This window comes from Parasteatoda tepidariorum, chromosome 5 (genome assembly GCF_043381705.1).
Source record: "Parasteatoda tepidariorum isolate YZ-2023 chromosome 5, CAS_Ptep_4.0, whole genome shotgun sequence".
In the NCBI taxonomy this organism is placed as follows: domain Eukaryota; kingdom Metazoa; phylum Arthropoda; class Arachnida; order Araneae; family Theridiidae; genus Parasteatoda; species Parasteatoda tepidariorum.
Window position 1 is genome coordinate 76,458,124 of NC_092208.1, and position 26,589 is coordinate 76,484,712.

At 29.5% G+C, this 26,589-nt stretch overlaps 1 protein-coding gene across 3 annotated transcripts in view; it reads left to right on the forward strand.

Moving 5' to 3' along the window:
* LOC107455157 (ceramide synthase 1) overlaps window positions 1-26,589 on the forward strand; it is a gene marked incomplete at its 5' end in the record, with an annotated part of 94,994 nt that overhangs the window by 39,305 nt on the left and 29,100 nt on the right. For all 3 annotated transcript variants that reach the window (XR_011636738.1, XM_016072627.3, XM_016072626.3), the window contains 2 exon segments: window positions 1,566-1,746; window positions 3,842-4,003. Coding sequence is in view for 2 of the 3 variants with exons in the window: in XM_016072627.3 (XP_015928113.2) it covers window positions 1,566-1,746; window positions 3,842-4,003 (343 nt within the window).

The following is a 26,589-nucleotide window of genomic DNA, read 5'->3' on the forward strand; positions in this document are numbered from 1 at the left end:
ATTGATTAGATTTTGTTAATAAAAGCATTAAAGGAAAACAAAACTTGTCTTCTTGCACTCTTTTAAAATGCTATTGTACCAAGAAGAGTTTGTTTTGATTGAAGATGTATGAAACAGTTCTTCAAAAATTTATTAGCAGAAACTTCCATCAGCTATTTCTAGCACTCGATTACTGCTCAAAGCGTAATACAGCAAAACAATAATTCTAGATGATTCTCGCATAACTCCATAAATATTGTTCCTATCACTTTGAAACTCAGTTTCCAGAATATTCATTTTGTCACAGAAATGATCACTAAGTGTTGTCAAATCATCACGTATGCAAAAGTGTCGCCAAACAGAGTCCCCTATTAGAAATACATTAGGTGTTATTTTCTTCCAAAATTACGTTAGAATTCTGAGATTTTCTTATAAATTTTCTAATTAAATTATTTTTTTAGAGTTCATTTGAGATGTTAAGCCGCATAACAAAAGAATAATCACAAAATTATACACATATTTACAAATTTATAACATTATTAATATTCATAGTTAGTTCTTCTCATCCAAGTTTTTCTTCCCACTGCTTTCAGTAACTTTTAGATTGAAGCAGAATAAATTTTTAGGTATGGGAAAAGCAAGGAGAAGAAAAGAAATTTTTTTATTAATATCTTTTTTTAGCAAATTGCAAACGTTCAAATTTTGTTTTTGAAAATGGATTTTTTTTTTTAATTCTAAAAATGTTTCCGGTAAACGGATGTCTGTCCGTAAGTGGAACTTTGTACTATAATATGATTGTCTATTTTAAAAATAAATACAAATTCTAAACTTAACTATAAGGTAAAAAGGCACAATATGATGCTGCATTCAATGACCTCTGAACTGGTGATAGATCGTGCATATACCCAAACAGGTGTAAACTAGTATTATCCAATTGTAAACGAAACTATGCGATTGATAATGTCAATTGATGGAACATTACACTCTTTACCAAGGTTTCACCGTGGTATAAAAAATGCGCTTTTTTTCCCATTTTAGGTTTTTAAAATATCTCATCCAATTTCATGTTCATATTTTTCTGTAACCTGATTTTTTTTCCTTTGTATGACAGGCTGATATTTTCCCAAACTCTCAAACAATCCCTTGGCTAAATTTTATCTCGATTAAAATTGTACGCTTGTATTGAATGCAATCTCTTGCTTTTATCTTTTTAATTTTTAATTTGTTAAAATGTTTGCCACTGAATTTGTTTTTCATGAAATAATTGTTCTGTATTTGTTACGACCCTTCTCTAAGGAGGAATTAATATTTTACATTAATTTGCCGCATCTGCTTTTCCTTTTCTTAAAAAATCACTTGTCTTTTTGTGCCAATTATTTGAAGAAATCATATTTAATTGCAATATTATTATAATTTTTGTGTAAATAAATAAATAAAAAAATAATTGGTTAGCATTTTAGTGATAGAAATTTATTTTAAGCCAGTGGGAACAAACTTTTTATTAAAATCCAAATTTATTTCTGTAAACTAACTGATTTGTGTTTTTTTCAGATATTCTTGAAACTGACATGATATATCATTTTTAGGTTGGAATTTAGATGATTCACCACCTTTTAATATATATTTTATCTACATGGCTCAGTGTGGTTTTTACCTTCACTCCCTGTATGCTACAGTGTTTTTGGACACATGGAGGAAAGATTCTCTCGTAATGATGATTCATCATGTCTTGACACTGGCATTGATATCCTTCTCCTACTCTCTGAGGTGCTAATTTCTATTTTTTTTTTACAAAATTTTAAAATTCCCCCCAAAAATGGAAATTTTTACAAGCATACTTGCTTTACTAATGTCTGAGTTTAACCAAAAAAACACAATTTTTATTTATTTTTTTAATTGGGATTGCTTGAAAAGAAACTCCTTCCATGACCAAGTTGACATGATTTAAATTACTTGATGTTTTTTTAATAGAATGACAAATTTAAATCAGCTGATTTTCTTTATAAAAAAATTCATTAATTTAAAGCAAATTTTTTTTCTTTCTATCTGGAATACTTTGTAAATATATTTTTAAGGCTGTGGATATTTTAAAGTATGATTTCATTGACTAGGTTTTATGTGGAGCAGTAATGAGAAGATAATGAATATTATATATTGATTACTATAAACTAAAAAATGATGATAAAATATAAATGACTAAATATGGATTAAGATATGCAAATTTTTTAAATTATAACTTATATTAGCTGATGCAAAATAATTTACTACTAAATCAACATATATGCAACAATGATACTCAATTAGTTTTTTGTTTATTTAAATACAAATTTCTTTGAAGCTTTTAAACTTGTAGTTTGCATACATAATGAAGGACTTAATCTGTCACAATTAGTTTTGATTGTTATTTTTTTTTTTAAAGAAAGTTTCTTGATCTAAATTAATTTATTTTTAATTTGATATATAACTGACAAATTATAGCTTTATTTTTACAAATCCGTGAGTGTATTGAGCTTGAATAAAAAACATCTGTGATTTTATTTTTTTTGTGATTAGTTCATAACAGGGCTCTTACAAGTCAGTCAGAGCAGGGAAAACCTGGAATTTTCAAAGAATTTTATTTTGATTCTTAAAAACAGGGAATGGCTAGGGATAGTTGCATTTTTTTACACTAACCTGGAAAATTCCTATATGGAAAATAACCAGTCTTAGAATATTTAGTAACAATAATCAGTTATTTAAATTTGATTTGAATAATTCAAACATCTATTACTATTTTTTGTAAATACTCACATTTAATAAAGCTTTTCCATGTTTCCATCCTCATTTAATGATATTTTTTTGCTCACAAAATCTAATTTGGCATTATAAATATTACAATTAAAGTTTTCCAATCAAAAATTGCTTGGTATAGATAAAATATAGTCAGGATTTGCATTGAAATTTTCTTGAAATACCTGGAAAAGTCTGGGAATTTTTTTTTCTAAAATTAAGTGAGAACCTTGTGTATCATATTAAATTTATTATTAACATATTAGTTATATTAAGAAATATATAACAAATATGATGATTAGGGGCAAAAATTAAAGTATTCAATATCAGATTTGGTTGATAAACAATTATTGAAAGATTACTATTGATTAGTAGAATTAGCATTTATTTTGTGGATAATTTGCAATTTAATAGTAAAAGTTTAATCAATGAAAATTATATTTATCTAGCTATGGTTTTGTCAAAAATGAAAAATAATAATGAATAGGAAAATAATCATAAAATAATTGAAAAAATAATTGTCAGTATTGTGGGAAGAACAATTGCAACAGTGATCAATAATAACTAAAAAAATAAAAAAACAATATTCCGTCAGCTAAATCATCTAAAAGGGGGGAAAGAAAGCAACCTGTTTTCCATTAAGGCATCATGATGTGTAGTGTTTTTAAAAAGTTTTAAGGGTGCTTGTTTTTGATTTGTGTTTTTTAAAAGCCCTTAAAGGTGCTTTTGTCATTGCTGTTTTTTAAAAAGTGCTTAATTTTCCTTTTTCAAATGAGATTTTTTGCTTTACCATGTCGATTTTCGCCATGTATTATGCAAAAGCATGCTTTTCACATTGTTCTATTCAATGTTTTCACAATAAAAATATAGTTTCAATAAAAATATCAAATTTTTCTTCTTCAAGAAATCATGATTATCGGTCAACTGTGCTTTATGCTACATGGTTATGTAAAATTTCAAATATTAATTTTTAAAAGCAAAATGTGACAGTCGTTTAATTGTGTACTGCGACAAACTGCAATCCTTGCAAAATGTAACATAATGTCAAATTTTATGTGTGTCTTGGTGTATAAAATTTATTATTTATTTGCAGATACCACAATATTGGTACCTTAGTTCTTTTCACACATGATATTTGTGACATCTTTTTAGAATTCACGAAGCTTAATGTTTACTTCAAAATACAAGGAAACAGAATAATTAAAAAGCACGAACTGTTTGCAAACATTTCCTTCTTCTGCTTCACTGTTGCTTGGTGGGTATTCAGTCATTATTTTTTGCATATTCTTTTATACTGTTCTGTTAGTCTATCATCCAATTTTAATGCTTAATTAGAATGCCATTTTAAGAAGCAATTGCTCAAATGTCAATTTTTTGAAAATTACTCAAGAAACTTCCTCTCAGTTTTTCTTGAAAATTTTATTTTATTAGCAGTTTTTGATAAGTGATGCATCATTTATTAATGTTTAAAAGACTTATTTTGTTTCTGTTTAACATATTAAGAAATTTTTAATTTATGTTTTATGTCATATTTCTTGTTTCTTCTTGAAGTAGGACTTTTTGAGAGTGGTAAAAACAATAAATTTGCAGGTGAATTTTTTTTTTTTTTTTTTTTAAATTTCCTTCTATTTACATGGGTAGATCATTTCATGCACTTTTCCATTATTTTAAAATATTTTTATTGAAGAAAATTAAACAAATAAAAAAATTTAGTCACTGATTCACCGGACTCTGAGATATAACTAGTTTGTACCCATTTCCATTGGCACTTTTGCACGCGTCTATTATACTTTTTTTTTTTTAAGTGAAATTAAAAGAAAAATTACTATACAAAGGTTATGAGATGCTCACAATTATGATGAAATATTCTATTTTGTGACTAATCATATAACTGTAAATAAATAAAAAAAATAGCTTACCATTTCTTTACATCCATTGTCAGTCCCAGGGACCAGTAATAATTATTTTAAGGTAGCCTAAGTCAAATTTTAGTCATCCCGGATCATCATTAATTTTATGCCTAGCTTTTATTATTCACTAAGTAAATTGTTCAATTGTTGCTTTTTGCCTAATCTAAATTAGCCATTAGCTAAAATATTTAGGGCATTGGTTTAAATTTTAATGGATTTCAATGGATACCTCTCACAGATACATAATAAAAATCTGAAAATTTCCTTATATTTATTTTTGAAAAAAAAAAATAGTTTCCACTAGTTGCACGTGAGACATAAAAGGAACATGCATTTTCACCTTTCAATATATAGAAACTAAAAATTCTATGAATTATAACTGTGTAAGGACAGAAGTTGGAAACAAACACCATCACGAAGAGCTCAGCTTTAATTATACATTCACACATTCATTCTACAATAATGAGTAACAACATAAAATGTATTAAGATAGAAAGTATTTTAAAGTTGTACCCAAACTGATTGGGGAAAAAGGGAACCAGGATAGGTTTGGGTAGCTCATCTTGCGTCATCTCACTTAGTAAGTCGGAACAAAGACTATTGTTATTGTTTATGTGGATAGAGGGGTCGCGCCATCTGTTACTAGGAATTTGCTATCCGTTACTACAACTGTGTTTTTTTTTATGTTAGACAATAATACTTAAGTAATCTCTGAAAAAATTAAATAATTTTTTAATTTTTTGTTTGTGTAGGAAATATTCAAAGCTTTTATTGTGGTTGAGGCTTGGCCAACAAAAGAATGACAGATGCAAAGTAGTTTTTTTTATTTAACATATTAATGAATGATACGATAATAATATAAATTTTCTTTGCTTCTCACACTGCTTTTGGCTTTGTAATTGTATATTCCTCTTTGGCCATTACATTTTTCTTTTCTTTGTTTCTTCGTTTGCCTCCTTGTTATTTATCTCTTACTTTCTGTTTTGATAGATATTCAGCATAATTATGAGGGTTTTCTTTAATCTTTTTCCAATGATTTTGGGATTTTTCTCTGCTATTCATTCTTCTGCTAAAGAAAAAAAAAATGTATAAATTGCATAAATATAGACTTCTAAAAAAAAAAAAATAATAATAAATTTTTTTCTTATTTATTATTTAAAGTGATTCGAAATTTTTAATCTTTAAGTTAATTATCAGGGTTCTTACACGGTCAGGAAAACCTGCAGAACCTGCAAAAGTCAGGATATTCTAAAATTAAGCTAAAAAGTCAGGAAAATGTCAGGATTTTTCTTAAATATTCATAAAGTCAGGAAAAAGTCAGGATTTTTCTTTCATATTCATAAAGTTAGGAAAATTAAAAAATAACTATAGTTCATTCAAAGACTTGACAAGCAAAAATAAAATTTCAAGGAAAAATTCTGTAATTCAAAATATGTAATATCCTCATAATAACAATCCTCTTTCCCTGGTAGAACCTGTCCTGTTAGCAATTTTCCTCCTGTTTATCCAATGATAAGGAATTTTTGATAGNTCCCCTAAAAACCACGTGAATGTACTTTCATCTTGAGTAGAAGGTCAAATCTACATGTATCTGAAACCATATGGACATACAATGCCATCTTTTGGAAGAAATTTCATTTTTTAAAACGTTCCGAAACGCTGGCACAAATAAGTGACGGTCGGGGGTGAACGAGAAAACTCTCTGACACGCGGGTGTGTCGGCCGGGAAGTGAGCGCGTTTCTTGCTGTCACATATATGTGACAGTCGGCTCGAAAGGGTTAAGTTAATTATGTTACATTTTGTTTTATTTTAACTCTAAGCATCTAGAGTTTCAATTATTTTTTTTCCCTATTCCTTTTTATTTAATTGGAGTAAAAGAGAATAAAAGCTGTTGCTAACATATTTTTAAAAAAAAAAAATAATTAAAAAGCTAAGAATAGCAAAAAAGCTACTAAATATCAAATAATAAAATATTTTGCTAATTTATTTGCTTTGTTCGTTTCAATTTTAATAGAATTCATACCTTTTCATTTATTTTCTTAAAATCATATATTGTTATTGTTTACAAGAATATTTTTTGTCAAAGCAACTTATCAATGTAGACTGAATTAATAAACTGCACTCATGTTGAAATAATACTTATTTTGATTTATTAAGTGGGTTTTACACAACTTAATCAAAGGGTATAGTTACTGTTGCTATCTACATGTTTTCCAACACATTTTTGAATAAATTTGCTTGATAGTTCGTTTAGATTTAAACCGATGTTGTGGTTGTGACTTTAAATAAATATCACATCAGCAATATTTAATAACTATAATTGAAATATTAAATAATTCTTATTGTGTCTCAATACAAAATATCTTAATAAACTATTTTTAAATACAAAGTTTCACTCAAATAAATTTTTGTGTGGTGATATGAGGGCAAATCCATGATATGAAGCGCAATATAACAAAAAATAAACATATAATAGCATTCTTTGATTCTCAATTTTTTTAGTTTTTAAGTATTTTGTAATAGTAAAAAAGGCTAATATTTTTTTTGTAACTTCAGACACCAGAGCTTTTTTATATTTATAACTTTCTATCTGTCATTTCACATGCACAAAAAAAAATTTATTAATTCAGTCTACATTGATAAGTTGCTTTGACAAAAAATATATTCAGTCCGCAAAAAAAAAAGATATCACCCTGAATAACTTTCGTTCTAATGATCGGATTTTCACATACTAAGTGTCAATCTTAATGGTTCCTGGGGGTGACCTCAAATATGCTAATTAATTAGTGCTAACTATTAATTAAGTTACGAAATATAACTACTTTCAATAATACAATAACGTACTTTCTCTGAATAAACATGTTTATTTCTACATATTTGAAATCCTGACCCTTGAGGGGGAGTAGATAAAATTTTGAAAAAATTGGGTCGAAATAAAGATTTATATATTTGGCGATAGTCCAGAAAACAACCAAGAAAAGTAGCCACCGCAAATGAATATTTTAAGATTACCCATAGACTAATTCAAAAGAGGAAGACCGTAATTTCGCACGTATAGTCCGCAGGTCCAATTTTATAGTAGAAAAATTTCAAAAATCGTCAGATAGTCCGCGAACTATACGTCCGAATTATTTTAGAATCAAAGAACTAAGTATAAATAGAAAAAAAGTACTTACTAATATACCTTCTGAAATAAAACGCTAAATATAAATAAAAAACAGTGCTTACTAATTAATCATATTTTAATCAATCACACATTCTACTATATTAACGAAAACCTTCAAAGTCCGATTCATCAGTATCAGAATTAAACAGTTCTAATATATTTTCGGAGAGCGTGTCCAAAAGTTCATTTTCAGCGTCACTATCTTCACTGTCAGTGATTTCCTCGCTTTCACTAACAATCCCGGCTTTTATAAATCCCGATATGATGGTTGACGCTTTAACACTTTTCCAGGATTTATCGACCCATTCGGCAACTTCAGTGTATGAAGCGCGTCTCATTTTTCCTCCTTTTGTGAAAGTATGTAAACCTTCCGACATCCAGTTCTCCCAGCACTTGAAACTTTTGTTCACGCTAATATCCAGAGGTTGCAGGATTTTTGTTAAACCTCCTGAAATAACGCTAAGTTCAGCACCGATGTTTTTTTTTTTAGCTTCCGCCTTTACACTGTCTTTTATGTGTGTCCTCATTGAATCCATAATTAGTACTCCTTTGGAATTGAAAAAGGCACCTTCTCTCTTCTTCCAAACTTCTTGAAACCAATCGAGCATAATGTCCTCGTTGCACCAACCCTTTTCATTACATCGTATTACGGCGCTTCGAGGATAATTTTCCTTCGGAATTGTTTTTCTCTTAAAGATTAAGAGCGGCTTCAACTTTGTGCCGTCAGCACAGCAGGCGAGCATCACTGTGAAATGGGTCTTTTCCTGACCAGTTGTTGTTATGGATACTGTTTTCACTCCACAAGTATCGACATTGCGATTCGGTGGACAATCATATGTTAATGGAACTTCGTCCATATTTATAATATTTTTTAGGGAATACTTCCCTTCTGCAATAACTTTCCTTTTAAACTGAAGGAAAGAAACTTTTTTTCCATGTACGTCGTGCGGAACAGCCTTACACATTGTCGTTCTGCTGCGAACTCTCAAGTTTTTACGACGCATGAAGCGGTAAACCCAATTTATTCCTCCCTTGAAATCCGTTATTTGCATCTCATCTGCCATGGCCTTCGCTCGGAGACGGATTTTAACTGTTGAAATGGAGCGTCCGGCATTTCTTTGGTCGAGAACCCATCTTAGTAAGTTTTCCTCTAAAGCTGGCCATTTTACTTTTCCGTGCCGATTGGATAGCTTTCTTCCCATTCTTTTTTTCACACCCTTTTGTTTGCGCCAATTTCTCACCGCTTTCTCGTCCACTTCAAAATAACGGCCCGCTTCTCTGTTTCCATCTTTTTCAGCTTTCACAACTACCTTGAGTTTAAACTCAGCAGTAAAACTCCGGCGATGTTTCACAGACATTATGTTGGATCAACGTTAATGAAGATGAAAGACAAAATACGAAAACAAAATACTGTGCATTAATAAGACAAAAACGCATCAGAATTGAAGATACAACGATTTAAAAAAAATAATAATAAGCGGAGGACGATGGTCGAAATCAGACAGAAATGTGAGCAATGAAAAAAAAAAATGATAAAAAGCGCTCTCCCAAGCATTTAAAACAAGTTTCTATTTTTAGCAATTCCTCCCCCTATTTTTGCTTCTCCAATCAGGTTTTTTTTTTTTTTTAAGTAACTCCGCCTAGGACGGTCTTTCTTTTATCCCCTGTCTAAAATTCTCACACACTTAGCTTTTTCCCCTCTTCACTGACCTTCAGTTGAACGTTTGAAATTCTTCTGGAACATTTTAATTGTAAGATTATTCAAGGTTATTCCAAGTTCATCAGCACCCTTTATTCATCAAACATTCACATGTTTTTAACAAGCAGCTGAAGAAAAAAGTGGAGTGGAGAGAGGCATTCATGACAAGTGGAAGAGACATATTTCCTGAAAAAAGCAGGGGGGGGGAGTGCTTGTTTTACAGTTGACGTTATCACTGGCCCCACCCTGATTTCCTTCATTCATTCCTTTCTGATTTATGCTTCTCTACTCCACGGCCATTTCCTACACTCAATAGCTGTTCATATGGCAGAAGGGAAAGAGAGATTAAGTTCTCTTTGATTCCAAGAAAGGTCTTGCGCTGTTTATATTTGATTATCGGCAGTTCACGACAGCGTGTTTTTTAAATTTCAATGATTTTAACCGTGAACAACCACCGTATTATCCGCACTGGTGGATAGTCCGCAGCTTCAAAAATTCGCATTTTAAACACAGATAGTCCGCGGACTATACGCGCGAAATTACGGTACTTAATTTTACTAGGCTGCAAACCAACCAAGTTCTGACTGTAAAAAAAATTTAAATAATGTTCTGTGATTGCTCGGAGAGGTTTAATTTATTGTTAAGAGAAAATATCTCGGAAGTTTCTAGGCAATAGACAATTTTTAATAAGATTCTGTCCAAAAAGCAAAAAAATTTTTTTTTAACTTTCTTTGAAAAGAAAATTTGAATTAATTTATAAATTATTTTCTAAGCTTTTAGAATTTAAATACATGAACTTTTTATCTGATATTATTGAGATTATGTTTTTGCTATATTTATTCGAGGATTTCATACTAAAATCAAATTGACATAACTTATTATAGCTATAAACAAAATTTTAGGGATAATCATTTTAACATCTTTAATCAAGTCTTCTAGGCAAGAAAGTATGAAGGAAAAAAAAGTGCTTGAAAAATAAAATGTAGATTGTATAGCAATTCTAATGCGCATTCACAAGGTTTTTTATAATTTACGATATTTCTTTTTTCTATAACTCACGGAATTGCTGAATGTTTAGTAGCATTCTAAAAACATTGGAATATATTATGTTTAAGAATAAGATATTGAAATAATATGTTGCATAATGTATGATTCATTGTTTAAAAAATCGCTTCATTCTGTTAGATATTTAGGTTACATGGTTTTCTTTGGATAAAGATGATTTGCAAATAGCATCCTCATGTTTCGATACATTCTGAAACTTACTTCGCAAATTCACCAAAAAATGTTGCACAGCATGTTCTTCAATTACGATAAGCTACATTTACCACCAAATACTGCTACTGTGATTATTTTTGCCTTCTTATATATATATCTGCTACGATACTCTCTTTTTAAACCGAGCTCTTAAGGTCCTTAAGATACTGAAATGGGGGCACAAAAACTTAAAAGATGCAATATTTAATTTTATTAACTCAAAATTTTAATTTTAAAGTTAAATATAACTTTCCCAATATTGATGCTCTTGCATTTTTAAAGACCACATGAATCCTGTTAAAATATTAAAATGCATATGTTTACTTTAACGAGAGTAAAATCCTTATCAAAATAATGATCAAAACCCAAATGTAAAACAGTATAATTGATAATAAAAACTAAACTGGCTTAAAAAAATATGAAGAGGGAAGTAAAAGTCGACATGTTTCGAGCGTTCAAATATAAGCGCCCATTCTCAAGACTTGTCAGGCTTGAATAACTTGTGACTTTAATTATTGCACTCTCAAAACATGTCTATTTTTATTGTCTATTATTTTTTAAATCAATGAAGTTTTTATATTTTCGATTCAGTTTCTTAGGATTATCCATTTCATAACACAACATATTAAATTATTTCACTCAATATTAAAATAAGTTTTACATAAGTTATAGGCACAGGTTCTTAGATTGAAAAAAATAACTTACTACTTTGCAAAAAAATCAATGCTGTCAATTTTTTTGTTGTTGCTGCAAGCCGTTATATCTTTAAGGACATAAAAAATTCCGTTTACAATTGAAATTTTGAAAATGGAATGTCCCCTAGCACCAGGAATCGAAATTAAATAGTTACAAAGACAGCTATTTCAAACAAGTTAGCATTTCCGTCCTACTTGAAGTTGTTTGAGTAGGTATTTTTTATATATAGCGATTCCAAAGAGTTTATTCTACATATATTTTCGGAGTATTTCGATCGAGTTTATTTTTACACCCTTATTTGCTTAAAATTATTAAATAATTTACTTAAAATAAATTATTCAAGCTACATGATTTAATGCATTTATAGTATAATAGTAAACAGGCTTCATCTCATATCCTTAACCTTGATACCGCTGTCATTAAATAAATGAAATAAACTTAGATAAATAATAAAAGTTAATTTTTTTCTCGTTTTAATTTTCAAGTAATAATATGTTTCAATCAAACAGATTTCATTCTGGAAATAACGAAATTATTGGGTAGGTTCCCTGAAGCAATATCATTCTTATCCTCTATTGACAAAATATAGAAAAAATTGGTTTTCACAGTTTCTGTAAAAAGTATGTTAGCCTTATTGCTGCGTTTTTTTTAATTTTTTTATCAAAATATGTTTGGAAATTTCATATTTTTTATTGCATTTTTTTAAAATCAGATGATTCTAAAATTGGCACGACTTCAGAATCTTCTCACAAACTGCTTACCAAAATAAGGCATTTTCCTGATAACAAATTGTGCTACAATAATATCTTACGAATCGTGCTAAAGTTAAAAATAAAATAAAATAGTTTAGTATATTATCTGGAAAAAAATCTACATGATATCATAAAGAAAGAGTAAGCGATATAATGAAATAATCTGTTGGATAGTTCTGTGAATCACACGTGGTTAGATAATTAAAAATTTAATTTCGCAACTAAGATGTTAGGAAGACATTTAAGATACTGAGATATTTTAAGACGCTTAAAAATTTTGTCTATGTGTTGGACAGCTTTTTTAGGTTGGGTATCTTTATACTCTTTCTAGTGACTTATAAAACATCAACACTATTTTAGGTAATCTATGTTGAAGTCACAAGAAACAAAAAAGAAAAGGAAAACAATAATAATTTATATTCTTTTTTCGAAAAAATAACAGTATGCTTAGTAAATAATCAGCTGTTTTGCATCAAATAATTTTAAGCAGCGGAATGTTTTTAATTTATTAACAAGGTTTTATTCGTAGCTAGCAGGCAATAATTCTTTCATAAAAAAACTTGACAATAATTTAAAAAGAACTTTAAAGAAAACCTAAATTAAAGTATTAAAAAAATTGATTAGTATAGTATTGAAGAAATGATATACATAGTAGGGTAAAGAATAAGATTTTTAAAAATGTTAAAATTTTATTAAATAGTTGGTAAAATAGTTCTGCGAAACACTCCCGGACAGGTAATTAAAAAATTTCTTTTAAGATTAAGATGATATATAAGATGTTGAGAAATTTGCAATGATGTGAGAGATGCTTAAAAATGTTGACTACATATTTTTATTAATATTTGTAAAAAATATATTCAAGAAATTGATAAATATTTTATTCCAAATCTATTCATACATATGTGTATTATAGAAATTGTATCAGTTATTGGGAATAAAAAATAATCACATTAAATAAGCAAAATCTGGTGTATAATCATATTCTATCACAAGCATGCTTTAATTAATCTCGACATTCATTGATTAAAATGTTTTATTCAAATTTCTTTACTAAATTGCAAATAGAATTTTAGAAGACTAAAAAAGAAACATCGGATTTTATAGTTTAAAAGAAATAAAAACAGAAAATTAGCAATAGGTTATTAGCGAAAAATATATGAATGAAATTTTACGCTACGCGCGCAAAGTCAAGTTGCTCATAAGTTTATCACATTTTAATATTAATCGCCCCATTTAATAATTTCTTCATTGTCGCCAATTTTTTTTTTTTTTTTTTTAAATAATTTTAATTTTTCTCAGCTTCTAATAAATAAAAACAGTTGAAACTTTAGATTTTTCAATTGAAAAATATGTAGATTAATATGGTATAAAAAAATTCATGCCTTATAAAATTCATGCCAAAATTTTTTCATTTTCAATTTAATTAAGTAATAAAAAGTAATAAATAATTATTAAAAACTATTTTTTTCTTGAAATTATCTTTGGGTAAATGAGGTCTATGACTATGTGTAATTTTTTTTGAATTGCTTCATTAGTATTTTAAATATGACTAAAAACGCGAAAAGTGAAATTTACATTAAGGGGTCCAACTTTTGAAGCGCTCTCCTGACCAAACTATGGAGTCCACATTTCCCAAATTGCGGCTACCCCCTATATTTTGAAGATTAAGAACCCAAATGTGTAAAAAAAGAAAAAATTTATTCAGTGAAGGTTCGTTTTTGTGTCCGATTCCGTAACTTAAATAATAGTTAGCACTAAACAATTAGCATATTTGAGGTTACCCCCAGAAACCATTAAGATTGGCACTTAGTATGTGAAAATCCGATCATTAGAACGAAAGTNTATGTATGTATGTATGTATGTATGTATGTATATATGTATGTATGTATGTATGTATGTATGTAAAGTTTAAGAGATTTACAGAATTATTTGTTCAGCTTTACGAGACCATGAAGAGTAGAAGATTTTTAGCACATTATTTTTCGTGGTGAGATAGTGCCAAAGTATTTTAATGTAATATTTAAAATATTTTAGCTTTAGAAATTCCTAAGAAGATTTTCTGCTGAACATGTTCTTGCCTACAAACATTTTGTCTCTGGTACTCTATTGCAATCTTTTTTTCCTGGGAGCAGTGAATGAAAAACTTTCATAACACTTGACCTAAAACTTTCATTAGAAAAAATAAATTAGTACTAATTTTTTTAAACCAAACTATTCTTTTTTCTATTTTTAAAATTTGAAAGAACGTAAAGGGGTAAATGTTATTCCAAAAATTTTTTACTCCTTTCCTCAACAATGTTTAGAAAGTGAGGCGCATGTCATACACTTGCTGGATGGATTGGTGTGTCTTTTTAAATGTTAGATTACAGAAGGGTTTATTTTCTTTTGTCTATGTGATTAGAAAAAAATAATCTTTAAATTTTTTTCTTATTCTCTATCATCTATCTTTTTGATTTAAAAATGTAATCTGCAGTGCATGTTGCTCAGTTATTAGACTGTAATAAAGCATTTAAATATTTGACATGCTATTGGTATAGTTAATAGATTTCTTGATATAGTATTTTAAACATGCTGCTCTAAATATTAAAAAAAAAAAAAAAAACTTGGGTTGCTATTTGTTGCACTGATGTTTCTAATTTGTACACAAAATGAAAAGCCAAATTTTTCATTGGCAGCAACTCTTATAAATTCTAATGATAGATTTTTAGGTTCTCCTTTTCTGAGTGAAATCCATTGATGTGCTTTCATGGGTTGTGTGTTTTGATCTTATGTAAGTATTTTAATACTTTTTGGCACAACAGACACACACACATGTGCATGATCTATAGTGACCTCATAGAAATAGTTTTTGCACTTTCTTTAATATTTATTCCAAACTTAAGTTTTGTGCCAGGGGTGGTTTTAATTTTCTGAAATATTTTTCATGTTGGAGCAATTTTTTTTTTTTAGCTTTCTTTATTTCTTTGAATTGTTTGACTTTATCTTAAGAGCAAGTGTGTTGAGTTAGTGTTACTATCTCAGTTTTTTTAATTAAATTTATTAATATTTTAAGTTATTAAAAATTTTATAATAAATCATCTTGTACCTCTTGCATAAACTAGTACTAATAGCTAGAATAATAATTAACAGGATTTGTAGTTATTCTGAATTTCCTGATAAAAAATTTGTCCTTATTTGCTCTGATTTTTAGCATTTTGTCCTGATATTCTAAATTTTTCTTGTTTGTTCAGAACTTACAATTTTGATGGACACATGATTTAAAAAGAATAGTCTGAATTTTAGTAAAATTACTTTCAATGGAAAAGAAACTAAACTTCTCAATGTCAAGTCCAAAAATTGAAATCCAAAACTTTTTCCATATGAAAAGGCATTAGCGAAACTGGTCCTCTTTTCCTCAGCAGAATAAATCATTGCTAAATCAGTATTTGATCGAGCAAAAATTTCTTAACTAATAACACAATCTCCCCCTCAGCAAGCACATTGGTTTCTAATGAAGAGCAAATAAATGTTTTGAAGGAAATGAAATTTTTTTTTTCTGTATTCAGGGATGTGATTCTTCTGCGTATTCGCGTATTTCCACTTATTTTCAGATTTTTCCCTCTAATTTCAATGGAAAAAATTTTTTCGCACAAGTTAAAATATTTTATGAGGAATTTAATTTTCCATGGAGAGAAAGTATTGTAGTCCCATTCCTCCCTCTGAAGTTTCTCTAAAAATCTTTTCCTTTGAATAAACCTTTTACAGGTTGACCTTTATGCAGGGATGAGATTTTTTTATTATCAAAAACTCCGATTCTCTAAAAGTTTGTTTTTTTTTTAAATAAATATCCCGCTTTTTTTTTTTTTTTTAAATTCAGCCGTTGAAATAAAATAATTATATTTATTTACGATTTTCAAAGATTAACAGAAAATTCAAACTATGTCCTAGCTGCTAACCCTTCCGCATTTGTACTTATTTTAGCTATTTTCTCTGCTTTTACGCGAAAAAAATAAGATTTTCCGTATTTTTATCCGTCTGCCGGATAGTTCGTAATTCAGACGTCGCTGCTTCCTGTTTTCTGTCCTGAAAGAAAACGAAAAAAAAGTGGTGGATTTGCGGTGAAAATATTTATTTGCTCATTCAATTAATCTTGTAAATTTTTATTTATTATGTCTTAACAAAAACAAAACAAACAAGCGTTTCAAAAATCAAGAGTCCAGACTCTGCAAATATCTCTATTCTTAAGCGATTTTAATATCAATCATCGACTTTCGTATTTACCTGATTTAAAAGTTGCGCATTGCGATTCTTATTTACGTTATTTAAACATCGTACACTATGATTCTTATTTACGAAATTTAAAAATCCAATATGGCGATTTGTATTTACTCACTTTTGAAACCTTATGTAGCAATTCGTATTTGCACGTGCTTGAAATCCATTGTTGTGATTCGTTTTTGCGGTTGCAATATCAAACATCGATTTTCGTATTTATACGTGCTTTGAAATTTAGACATTGGGATTTGTATTCGTGTGATTTAAAAATTATGCATTGTGATTCGTATTTACATGATCTAAAAATTACGCGTCATGATTTGTATTTTCGCATTTTTTAAATTCGATATAGAGTTTCATATTCATGTGATTTAAAAGCCTCATATTGGGATTGTCATATTCTCTCAATTTAAAATCATGCGCGTGATTCATATTCATATATATGGGGAAAAGCAAGGAGCATCAGAACTATGTTAAGTAACATTTATTCACATATAGGACATAACACAGGACAATATACAAAACACACTTTACTTATTAGAAGAGGCCATCTGCCTCGTCGGCTACCATCATTCGATGTGTGGGGAGGTACGCCATGATATGCGTGGGGAAGGTGCGCAATGATATATGTACGTGTGCATGACATGTGGAATACGCTTCCCACATCGGCCATCGTGACCAGGTAGGCGACCTCGCCTGGTGTTGCAAGCAATAAAATTAAATCTGAAAACTATCTACCAATACAATTTAAAAAAAATCTGAAAATTAAGTTGACTAATATTTAACAATACAATCAATTAGTTTGAAAATTAATCTGAAAACTTTTAGCAAAACAATTATGAAACATTTTCATAACACAGCATTACAATTTTCTGTTTGCATTACAATCTTCTGAAATACTAGAATATAAGAAAAGAAAATTTCATACATTACCGATAGTAAAACGAATATCAGTAACAGCTTTTTCACATTTCAATGAAACATTAATCTGCAACTGTAAATATTCTCTAAAACAAGATAAAAAATAAATCATTAAATATAAAATTTAGAGTCAATGATATTAAAGGAAGGGAAAAAAAGTTTACTTTCTTGATAAAGTCAATGAGTCTTTCATGAAAATAAAAGTGATTATTTTCGAATAAAAAATTACTTTTTTTCATTATCGTGAGGCCATGGTTTCATATACTCTGCACAAGTAGAGGTTTTGAAAGGTCCATCGACGAAGTCACATTTCTCTACGTCATAGGTGTCATTATTTTTGATTTTTGTCAACTTATAGGGTCCGAGAAATTTTTGCTTTAACTTCAAACCTGGACTAAACTGTGTTCACTTAATTGCTACTAAGTCATGAAGTTTGAATTTTTATGCTTGCTTACGGCGGAGATTATAATAACGGGGATTTTCATCTTGAACTTTGCAAATTTGGTTCTTTGCGATTTTGCGTAGTTCATCTCGTTGCTGCTGGAAATTAGGTGTTGTCTCATTGTTAAGCAGTTCTATGATCTTAATATCATTTCTCGACTTCATTTTCGTACCAATGAGGAGTTCGAAGGGCGTCATCTTAATACTTCGCTGAAACGCTGAGTTCAGTATCTGTTGCAGTTTGGGAACATGGGTATACCATTTCTCTGGATTGTCTGCTGAGAGTTTAGAAAGGACGTCAATAAGGGTGGAATTTTGTTTCTCAACTTGGCCGTTAGATCTTGGTAAACCTGCTGTTATGGCAGCATGAGCAATTTTTTCTTTATAGCAGTAGTCTTGAAATGCAGCAGAGGTAAATGCAGATCCTCCTTCAGTTTCCAAAGATATGACTTTGCTTTTCTAGTCGATTGATGACTTCTGCCACGTCTGTGGATTTAATGGGATAGAGCCAACTGAATTTAGTAAAAGCATCTATAACTGTGAAAATGTGTTTATATTTCTTCGAGGTGGTTGCCAGCGGACCTAGATGATCTAAATGAAAAGTGTGAAGAGGTGAGTCATTTTTTTCGATTGGATGTAGCATACCGTCTTGTTTGCCACGTTTTCGATTTGCTAGGATACATGTAACACAATTTTTAATGCATTTCTCAACTTTGTCTTTAAGATGTGGTATGTAAAAGTCTTTGCTGACCAATTCTTGTGTGCGTAATACGGCAAAATGACCACGTTCGTGAGCAGTTTTGATGATGTTGGTCTGCATTTCGTCAGGTACTACAATTAAATCGATTCCATTAACAGTTTTGTATAATAATTTGTTCTTTAGTATGTAATCATCGTGAGGTGTACTTTGAAGAAGAGTTTTTATGGCGGTTATTTGGTCATCAGTTTGTTGCGCTTTTAGTAGCTGAAGATGTAAACTATCTTGGATGACCATGCACTGTGGAGAGCGACTAAGAGCATCTATGTGACACATCTTTGTGCCAGTTCTATGTTCTATAGTATAATCCAATTCTTGAAGATATAGTGCCCATCTAGCAACACGGGAATTAAGTTATTTTTTGTTCAAAGTTTTCACTAAGGCGTCGCAATCAGTTACTATTTTAAATTTGGTACCGAGCACGTAAATACGAAATTTTTTTAGTGCTTCTACAACTGCAAGTACTTCTAGTTCAAAACTTGTATATTTTCTTTCATTGTCCGATGTTTTCTTTGACTTAAAAAATACTGGGTGGAGTTGGTTGTCATGTATAGATTTTTGAAGTAGGACTGCCCCCAAACCATCTATTGATGCGTCAGTATGAATCTCAGTAGGAAAATTTTGATTATAAATACTTAAAACAGGTTTTTGGGAAAGTAAGTATTTTAATTTCTGAAATGCGGCTTTCTGATCAATTTTAAACTGAGAGGGGCTGTCCTTACGTAGGAGGTCACTTAGGTTTTGCTATAGTGGAATACGAGGGTATAAACTTTCTAAAATAGCCAGTGAGTCCGAGAAATCGTCGTACGTCTTTAACATTTTTGAGATCTGGATAGTTAAGAACAGCTTTAGTTTTAGACGGAGAAGGTGATAATTTTCCTTTTTCTATTACATATCCAAGAAATTCAATCTTATTGTGTAAAAATTTGAATTTTTGAAAATTTATTTCAAGTCCATAATCACGAGCTACCCCAAGAACAATTTTTAAATATTTAAGAGCTTCAGATTCATTAGCAGCAGGGATAACAATATCATCCATATACGGCAAAACAATACCTTTAGCAATTAGGTCTCGAAAAATAGCATTTATGTAACGCATAAAAGTTGATGGACCGTTACTAAGACCGAAGGGCATACGTCTGAATTGATATTGACCATTATGTGTAACAAAACTAGTGAATTTACGACTTTTTTCATTAACCGGAACGTGTAGGAACCCATTTTTCAGATCAAGTGTAATAAAAATTTTAGAATTTTGAAGACAATCTAAAATATCATCAATTAAAGGAAGAGGGTAGTTATCTTTAATTAATTTTCGATTTAAACGTCTATAGTCAATACCATCTTTTTTACGAACTACCACAACTTGACTAGCGTACGGGGATGAACAGGGTTCAATAATTCCATTTTTAACCCACTCCTCAATTTGTTCGTCTATGCTATTCTCAACAAATGGCAAACTCCGGGGTTTATGAAAAATTGACTCGTCGGCAGTTAGTACGATATCAAGTTCAATATTAGCAGTTTTCTTTTTCTCTGGCGAATAAGCCATTAAAAGTTGCTCAACTTCTATACGAGTTACAGTGTTTCGAAACGTTAAGACCAATATCATAAGAGGGAGAATCGTCAGAAATTGTCATAACGAAATTTTTAATTATATTATCAGAGGGTTTAGAAATTTTTGAAAATTGAACTCCGGCAGGTGAAATAGAGAGGTTTGCTTGTTGAATAACGTCACAACCTATTATTAGATCATAATTTGTACAATTATTCGGCACAACAGAAATAGTTACAGGGAAATTTTGATCATCAATAATAATTTCGGAATCAAAAGAACCGATGATGTTTGTTTGTGAAAATCCAAAACCAGTTAACAATTTATTGTTTCTTTTTAATAGTGGCGCGGCAAAGTTTGTATATGCCGCTTTTCTCAGCAATGTCAAATTGCTACCTGTGTCTGCTAAACCGTTTAGTTTTTGATCAGATATTAGTTTAGATTAATATCAGATATTATACACATATTAATATGAGAAGGAGATTCGTGAACGGTATTTACATTGGCATGTGGTGCAGAATTATAATTTCGATTATTTCGCCTACACTCTGTGGATTTATGACCAAACAGATTGCATGATATACATTTGGGACCACGTAAACGATTAGGACACGATTTAGATAAATGACCGATATCATTACAGTTAAAACAACGTTGAGGAGCTTTAGCTGATTCTAAAACATTAAGTTTTGAAGGTTTTCTATAGTTGTTTTGTTTTAGGCTATCATGTGGGGAAAATTTGACGAATTTGGAATATTGATCCTATTGTTTACAACAGTTTCATACACACGTAATTTTTGCTTCAATTCCGAAAAAGAATTCGCTCCATAAAGAATAATTTTGTCAGAATGTGTTCCATAAATTCCATTTATAATATACTGAATTACTGATGATTCGTCAATAGTAGAATCACATCTATTAGCTAATTCACGCATTGAATTAAAATATTGTATTGAAGTTTCGGATTTCAACATTTTGCGCTTTTCAAGTTCTTAATGAATTTCTATTGAAGTAACAGTATCTGAAAATTCTTTAATTAATTCATCTTTGAAAGCGTCATACGTATTTAAATTTCTTTTTGAAAACAAAAATGATTTGGCAGTTCCACAAATCAAACGTTTGGCAAAAATTAATTTCTGAGAGGAACTTATAGCTGGGAATAAGTCAAAATTTTCCTCAACATCTCGAAAAAAAACTTTTAATAGAATAAAAATCTTCACCCGAAAATTTTCTACAATTAGAAGAAATGTCTCTTAAAAGTAATAAGAACTGTGGATTCATTTCCGAATTAGCTAACTCATTCGAACAAGAAAAAGGTTTTACTTTGTTTTGAAGAAAAAGAAAGACCTTGAATAATTGATACAAGCTCTTCACTAACGAGGGTAGTTGGCTGACCTTAATTGGCGCCTACTGAATAACCACAAACATTAGCATTCTGATTTATTGGATTCGGCGGGAATATCGGATTATTAGTTTCATTTTCGTCTTCCGATAAAAAATCTGTGCTTAAAGTTTTTTGAAATTCAATAATGTTTGATAAAGCATTTAAAATATTTTGACATAAAATTTGCTCATCACCTTCAACTTCTAAATGCAACAAATTAGCTACTGAAATAAATTCTTTTAAAGAGAGAATAGCTAACAAATTTTCCTTATGTTTTTCGAAATCAAAATCATCAGGAAATGCTGAAAAGTTTCTTATCCTTTTTCTCGATGTTCTATCGAAAACAGGGAGTGCTAGTATTGAATTTAAAGCTTTAACAGCCTGAGTAGTTCCGTACTTTAAGGAATTGGCGATTAGGGGGATGTCTCCTAATTTTAGTGCCGTGATTAATTTACAATGAAAAATTAAACAAATCGAAATTAGATAAACAGAGATTAAGTTTTAAACAATTCTAAACATATTAACGCAGAAAGTGGAACTGTTCAAAATTACTAATCTTTTGAATTCAATTCTATTTAATATAAAAATTCTGAATACGAAATTAATAAAATTTCGCCTACCTTGGTATTGGGTGCAGTCCGTCCGTCAAAAAAAATATTGTAACATATCATCTTTTAATATCGTCCAGAAGAAGAACTTCAATTCAACTCAAACAACACGTCTGTTTGTTAACGTCTTAATGCAATTCATCAAAATAAAATGTAGAACGTCTTTGGTGCATTTTATTTTTCGACAGCTTCAGGTGTCTAGGGGTATTGTTGTCTTAGGATTGCAGGAGGGAAGGACGAGCCCCCAAAATATGGGGAAAGGCAAGGAGCATCAGAACTATGTTAAGTAACATTTATTCACATATAGGACATAACACACGACAATATACAAAACACACTTTACTTATTAGAAGAGGCCATCTGCCTCGTCGGCTACCATCATTCGATGTGTGGGGAGGTACGCCATGATATGCGTGGGGGAGGTGCGCAATGATATATGTACGTGTGCATGACATGTGGAATACGCTTCCCACATATATTCATACAATTTTAAAATTAATCTTCGGGATTTATAATCCATTGGTTTACAAGTTTAAAAATTGCAGTTTTTTTGTCAAATTTTTGGATGGATGTATACATATATACGCACAAATAAAAATAAATATTATAAATATATTCACTCACTCTTGGATTTCCTCTTTTTTACTTTCTAACTGCTCTCATCCCTGTGTATTACATTTTCCCCCCTTTTTTTTTACCTTGATAAAAGAATCTAACAAAACACTTGCAGAATTTCTATGTATGACTGATATAAAGTTAAGTACTGCTGTGACTATTCTGTTGCAGCTCCTCTTCTGTAAAATATTGTAAGTTTATTGTCTGTTAAAAATTAACTATCATTTTGTAGCCAAAATGATCTGTGATTATTGAAGCAATGTAAATGACTCAACCTTGTATTATTTTGCTTTCCTTTTTAGACGTTTTTAAAATTTTTTTTTAAAGTATTGCGTTTCTTATGTACACGTTATGTTGTGTGCTTGTGCATTTTGATGTTATGCTTAAGGAAGAATCATGATGACTGAAAACTATATTTAATAATCCAACAATAAAACTTAAGTATAATAAAATAGCATGCTAGCAAAAGGTAATGTTTTTTACAGCTTAAAAAAAATTACAATAATGACAAGAGAAGTGCGTTTACGACTTGTGGCTTTGTTTGAGAAAACAGGAGTTCTCAGGTTAAATTTTAAAAAAATATTTTTTTAATACTCTGATTTTTGTTTTTAGTGGCGACTATTCTTTCCAGCTAATTTTTTTTTATATCTTTAACTTGAAATTTACATAATGAGAGGAGCACATTTATAAATAGTGCATTTGTTGAGCTAAAGCATTACTTTTAATATTCGTTATTTTTTTAATGGGGATATTTTTTAAAACCATTTTTGCTGTGGCTATTTTGATCATTTGTATTATATCCTTATGATATTGGAAAAAAAGTTGGAAGTTTTTTAAAAAAACTAAGTTTTTATTCAACACATCCTTATTTTTGTGTGACTGTAGCGTTACTAAGCCTCCTTTCAACGATAACTCTTCAATTTTGGTAGAAGAAAAAATTCCTTGGTACCAGATAATGAAGTAATGCAAACATTTGATGGTGTGAAAGATCGGGGCAGAAGAAAAGGATTTTCCTGAATGTAATGAGGAAAAAGAGTTAGATGCAAAATAGAGAAACCTATGGATTTTGAAAAGTTTTATATGCATAACCACTTCACTTAATCAACCAATTCTCATGTTTCCCATTTACTTTAATTTCTTTTTTTATTTTATCAGTTGCTTACATCAGTGTTTCCCAAAGTGTGGCATGCGTACCCCCAGGGGTAGGGGAACAGTTTAGTGGGGGTACGCGTTCCTATGCGAAATATCTTGCAATAAACGAAAATTTCAAAAATTTTTATTTGAGAACAAAGCTAGCCATGAAAATTACGATTACGTATTTTTCTATTGGCTATTTTTTGCGGAGTTAACAGTTAATAATTAGTGGTGTTAACAGCCAGTTGTGATTTTTAACTTTTGTACAATTTTTTTATAGTAAAAAATATATAATTTTCTTTTTTATTAGTGGTACACAGTGTAACGAAAAATTGTGAAAGGGTACACAAAAGTCATAAGTTTGGGAAACACTTGCTTACATCAATTGTTACTAATAGTTCAGGGGAAAGTGCTCTTATCGATGATAAAGGGCGATGTTTTATATATAAAAAAAAGTTAAACTTATAAAATCCGTCATGTTTCAGAATTGGTTTTAATGAAAAATAATTTTAAAAATTAAGTAGTTTAATGAAAAAGAAGCAACAAAAAATAAAATGACAGAAAAAACCACAGAAAAAGAATATCACAGTGTAAAACTAAGCCTGAACTAATTAAATATTCTTAATTAAATATTACAAGTAAATTAAATTTATTTTTAGCAATTACATATTGATAAATTAATTAAATATTTTAAAAATAATATACGAGGATTGCTGAAAAGATTTTTTTGAGTTTCATACTTTTTAATACTTTTATATCATGCTGTTAAATGAGCTTCAAAATTTTTTAATATTAATATTAACACTTATCGTGCTGTGATATGATAATCATATAAAAATGATTTTTTTTTAAAAAAAACTGTTGTGATAAAATGTTTATCCTTTTTGTAAATATAAGATTAACATCGAAAGAGTGTGTTGCTAATTCATGCATAATATATGAAAATATATCGTAAGAGTTATATAATTATAAAATTCCTTTCCGCCATCTTCAAATTAATTCTTGTATGAAAGTTTTTTTTTAAAAAAAAACATTTAGTCACATTTGAACAAATATTTAATTACATTAAATTTAGGCTCAATGGCATGAATTGAATTAGTCTTTAAATTGGTATAATTTTTTAAGGGACACATCACTTTGTATGTTAGTGTTTCACTATCTATTTTTTAAATTGTTTTTTTCAATTCTTTTTTGCAATATTAATTTCGTCATTTGAAAATAATGTTTTACAGACTATTTCTAACAGTGAATCCAATTGAGTTAGACCATATATAGCTAAAAAAAAATTTTTGTCTAAATAAAAAATTTTTATATATTTTTGTACGCAGAAATGAAAAAGATTTTTTATATTTAGATGGGGTGTCCCTATCAGCCTTGAGGGGGGGGGATATGCACCTCTGCTGATCGCTATGTAGAAAAGTATGTTAAAGATAAACTTAACATTTTTCCATTGTAATTTCTTTTCCTCTTGTCCATCAAGTTGGTGAAAGCATTATTTTACTTTTCTTTTTATTATTTTCGAAGTACTCTAAGAGTAATTGGTCTTTCTATCCAGATTACAATGTGTAACATTGAATTTTTTTATCATATGTTTATTTTTGTATACATTTCTTTAGCATATAGATTATATACGATCTTGTTTTGAAGTAATTTTTTGTTACATGAAAATAACTATAATTATCAGTTCTTTTTAACTTATTTTGATCTATCTTTAAATTGAGGAATCTATTTTTTGAAGACAAGAAAAGTTAGGTTCCGAGATTTATCTTTGAATGTAAACATTTGCGAAGTTACGCCATATTTTAGCCATCTCCCATCAACTTGTTCAAATGTTAATTTTTTATTTGAAAACTTTGATTATTGCTCATTTCTTTCCTTTTGTGGAGAATCAACAAACTATGTCGCATAAAACAAAATTTTCAAATCAGCGAATTACACTATATATTTTTTTGCTCTTCCTAAAAATCTAGTATGTATGTATTGCACCAAAAAATTTTATAATTGTTTTGAAAAATTTTGTTCTAATTTTTATTTTGAGCCTTTATGAAGCTAATTCCTAATTTCCTATATCATTATTTTATAATTGCTTAAAATATCAATCTCCCTGTTTATTTTTATCTCTTCTCTAGAAGGTAATAGGAATTTATATAAATTATAAGCTAGTTTGTCTAAAAAAAAATTTCGTAGTTCATATTAATTGGGAAGAGTTCGGTAAAACCGGGACAGTATTTTTGATTAAAATACTGCTATAATTTACTGAAACTAGTAGAGGGCTGTCGCCATTTAATTTAAAGATGACTGAAAACTCTTCATTTCTGTGCTCTCTTATTGCTTAAAGAATTATTTTTAGTGATTTCAACATCTGAGTTTTTTACTAGTGTTTTCAATCGATCAAATAAGCCATGTTTAAAATATGCCGTTTTTTCCCCTGTGGAATCTCTCTTGTATTAAGCTAAGACATTTTTTAATTGTGTAGCTATATTTTGCAGTATTCTTTGTCAAAATTCCTGGAAGGCTAGTTATAGCGTTTGGACTGCAAACAATAAGCACATGAAGCCTGTGTGTAGCATTACAAAAGGAACATGCTAATTTTTTTTGTTTTTGTGATTTCTTAATTCTTGCATTTGATTAGCATAATTAACAATAAGTTCATCCTTCCTGTAATTTTAAAACTCGTGAATGTTAACCTTA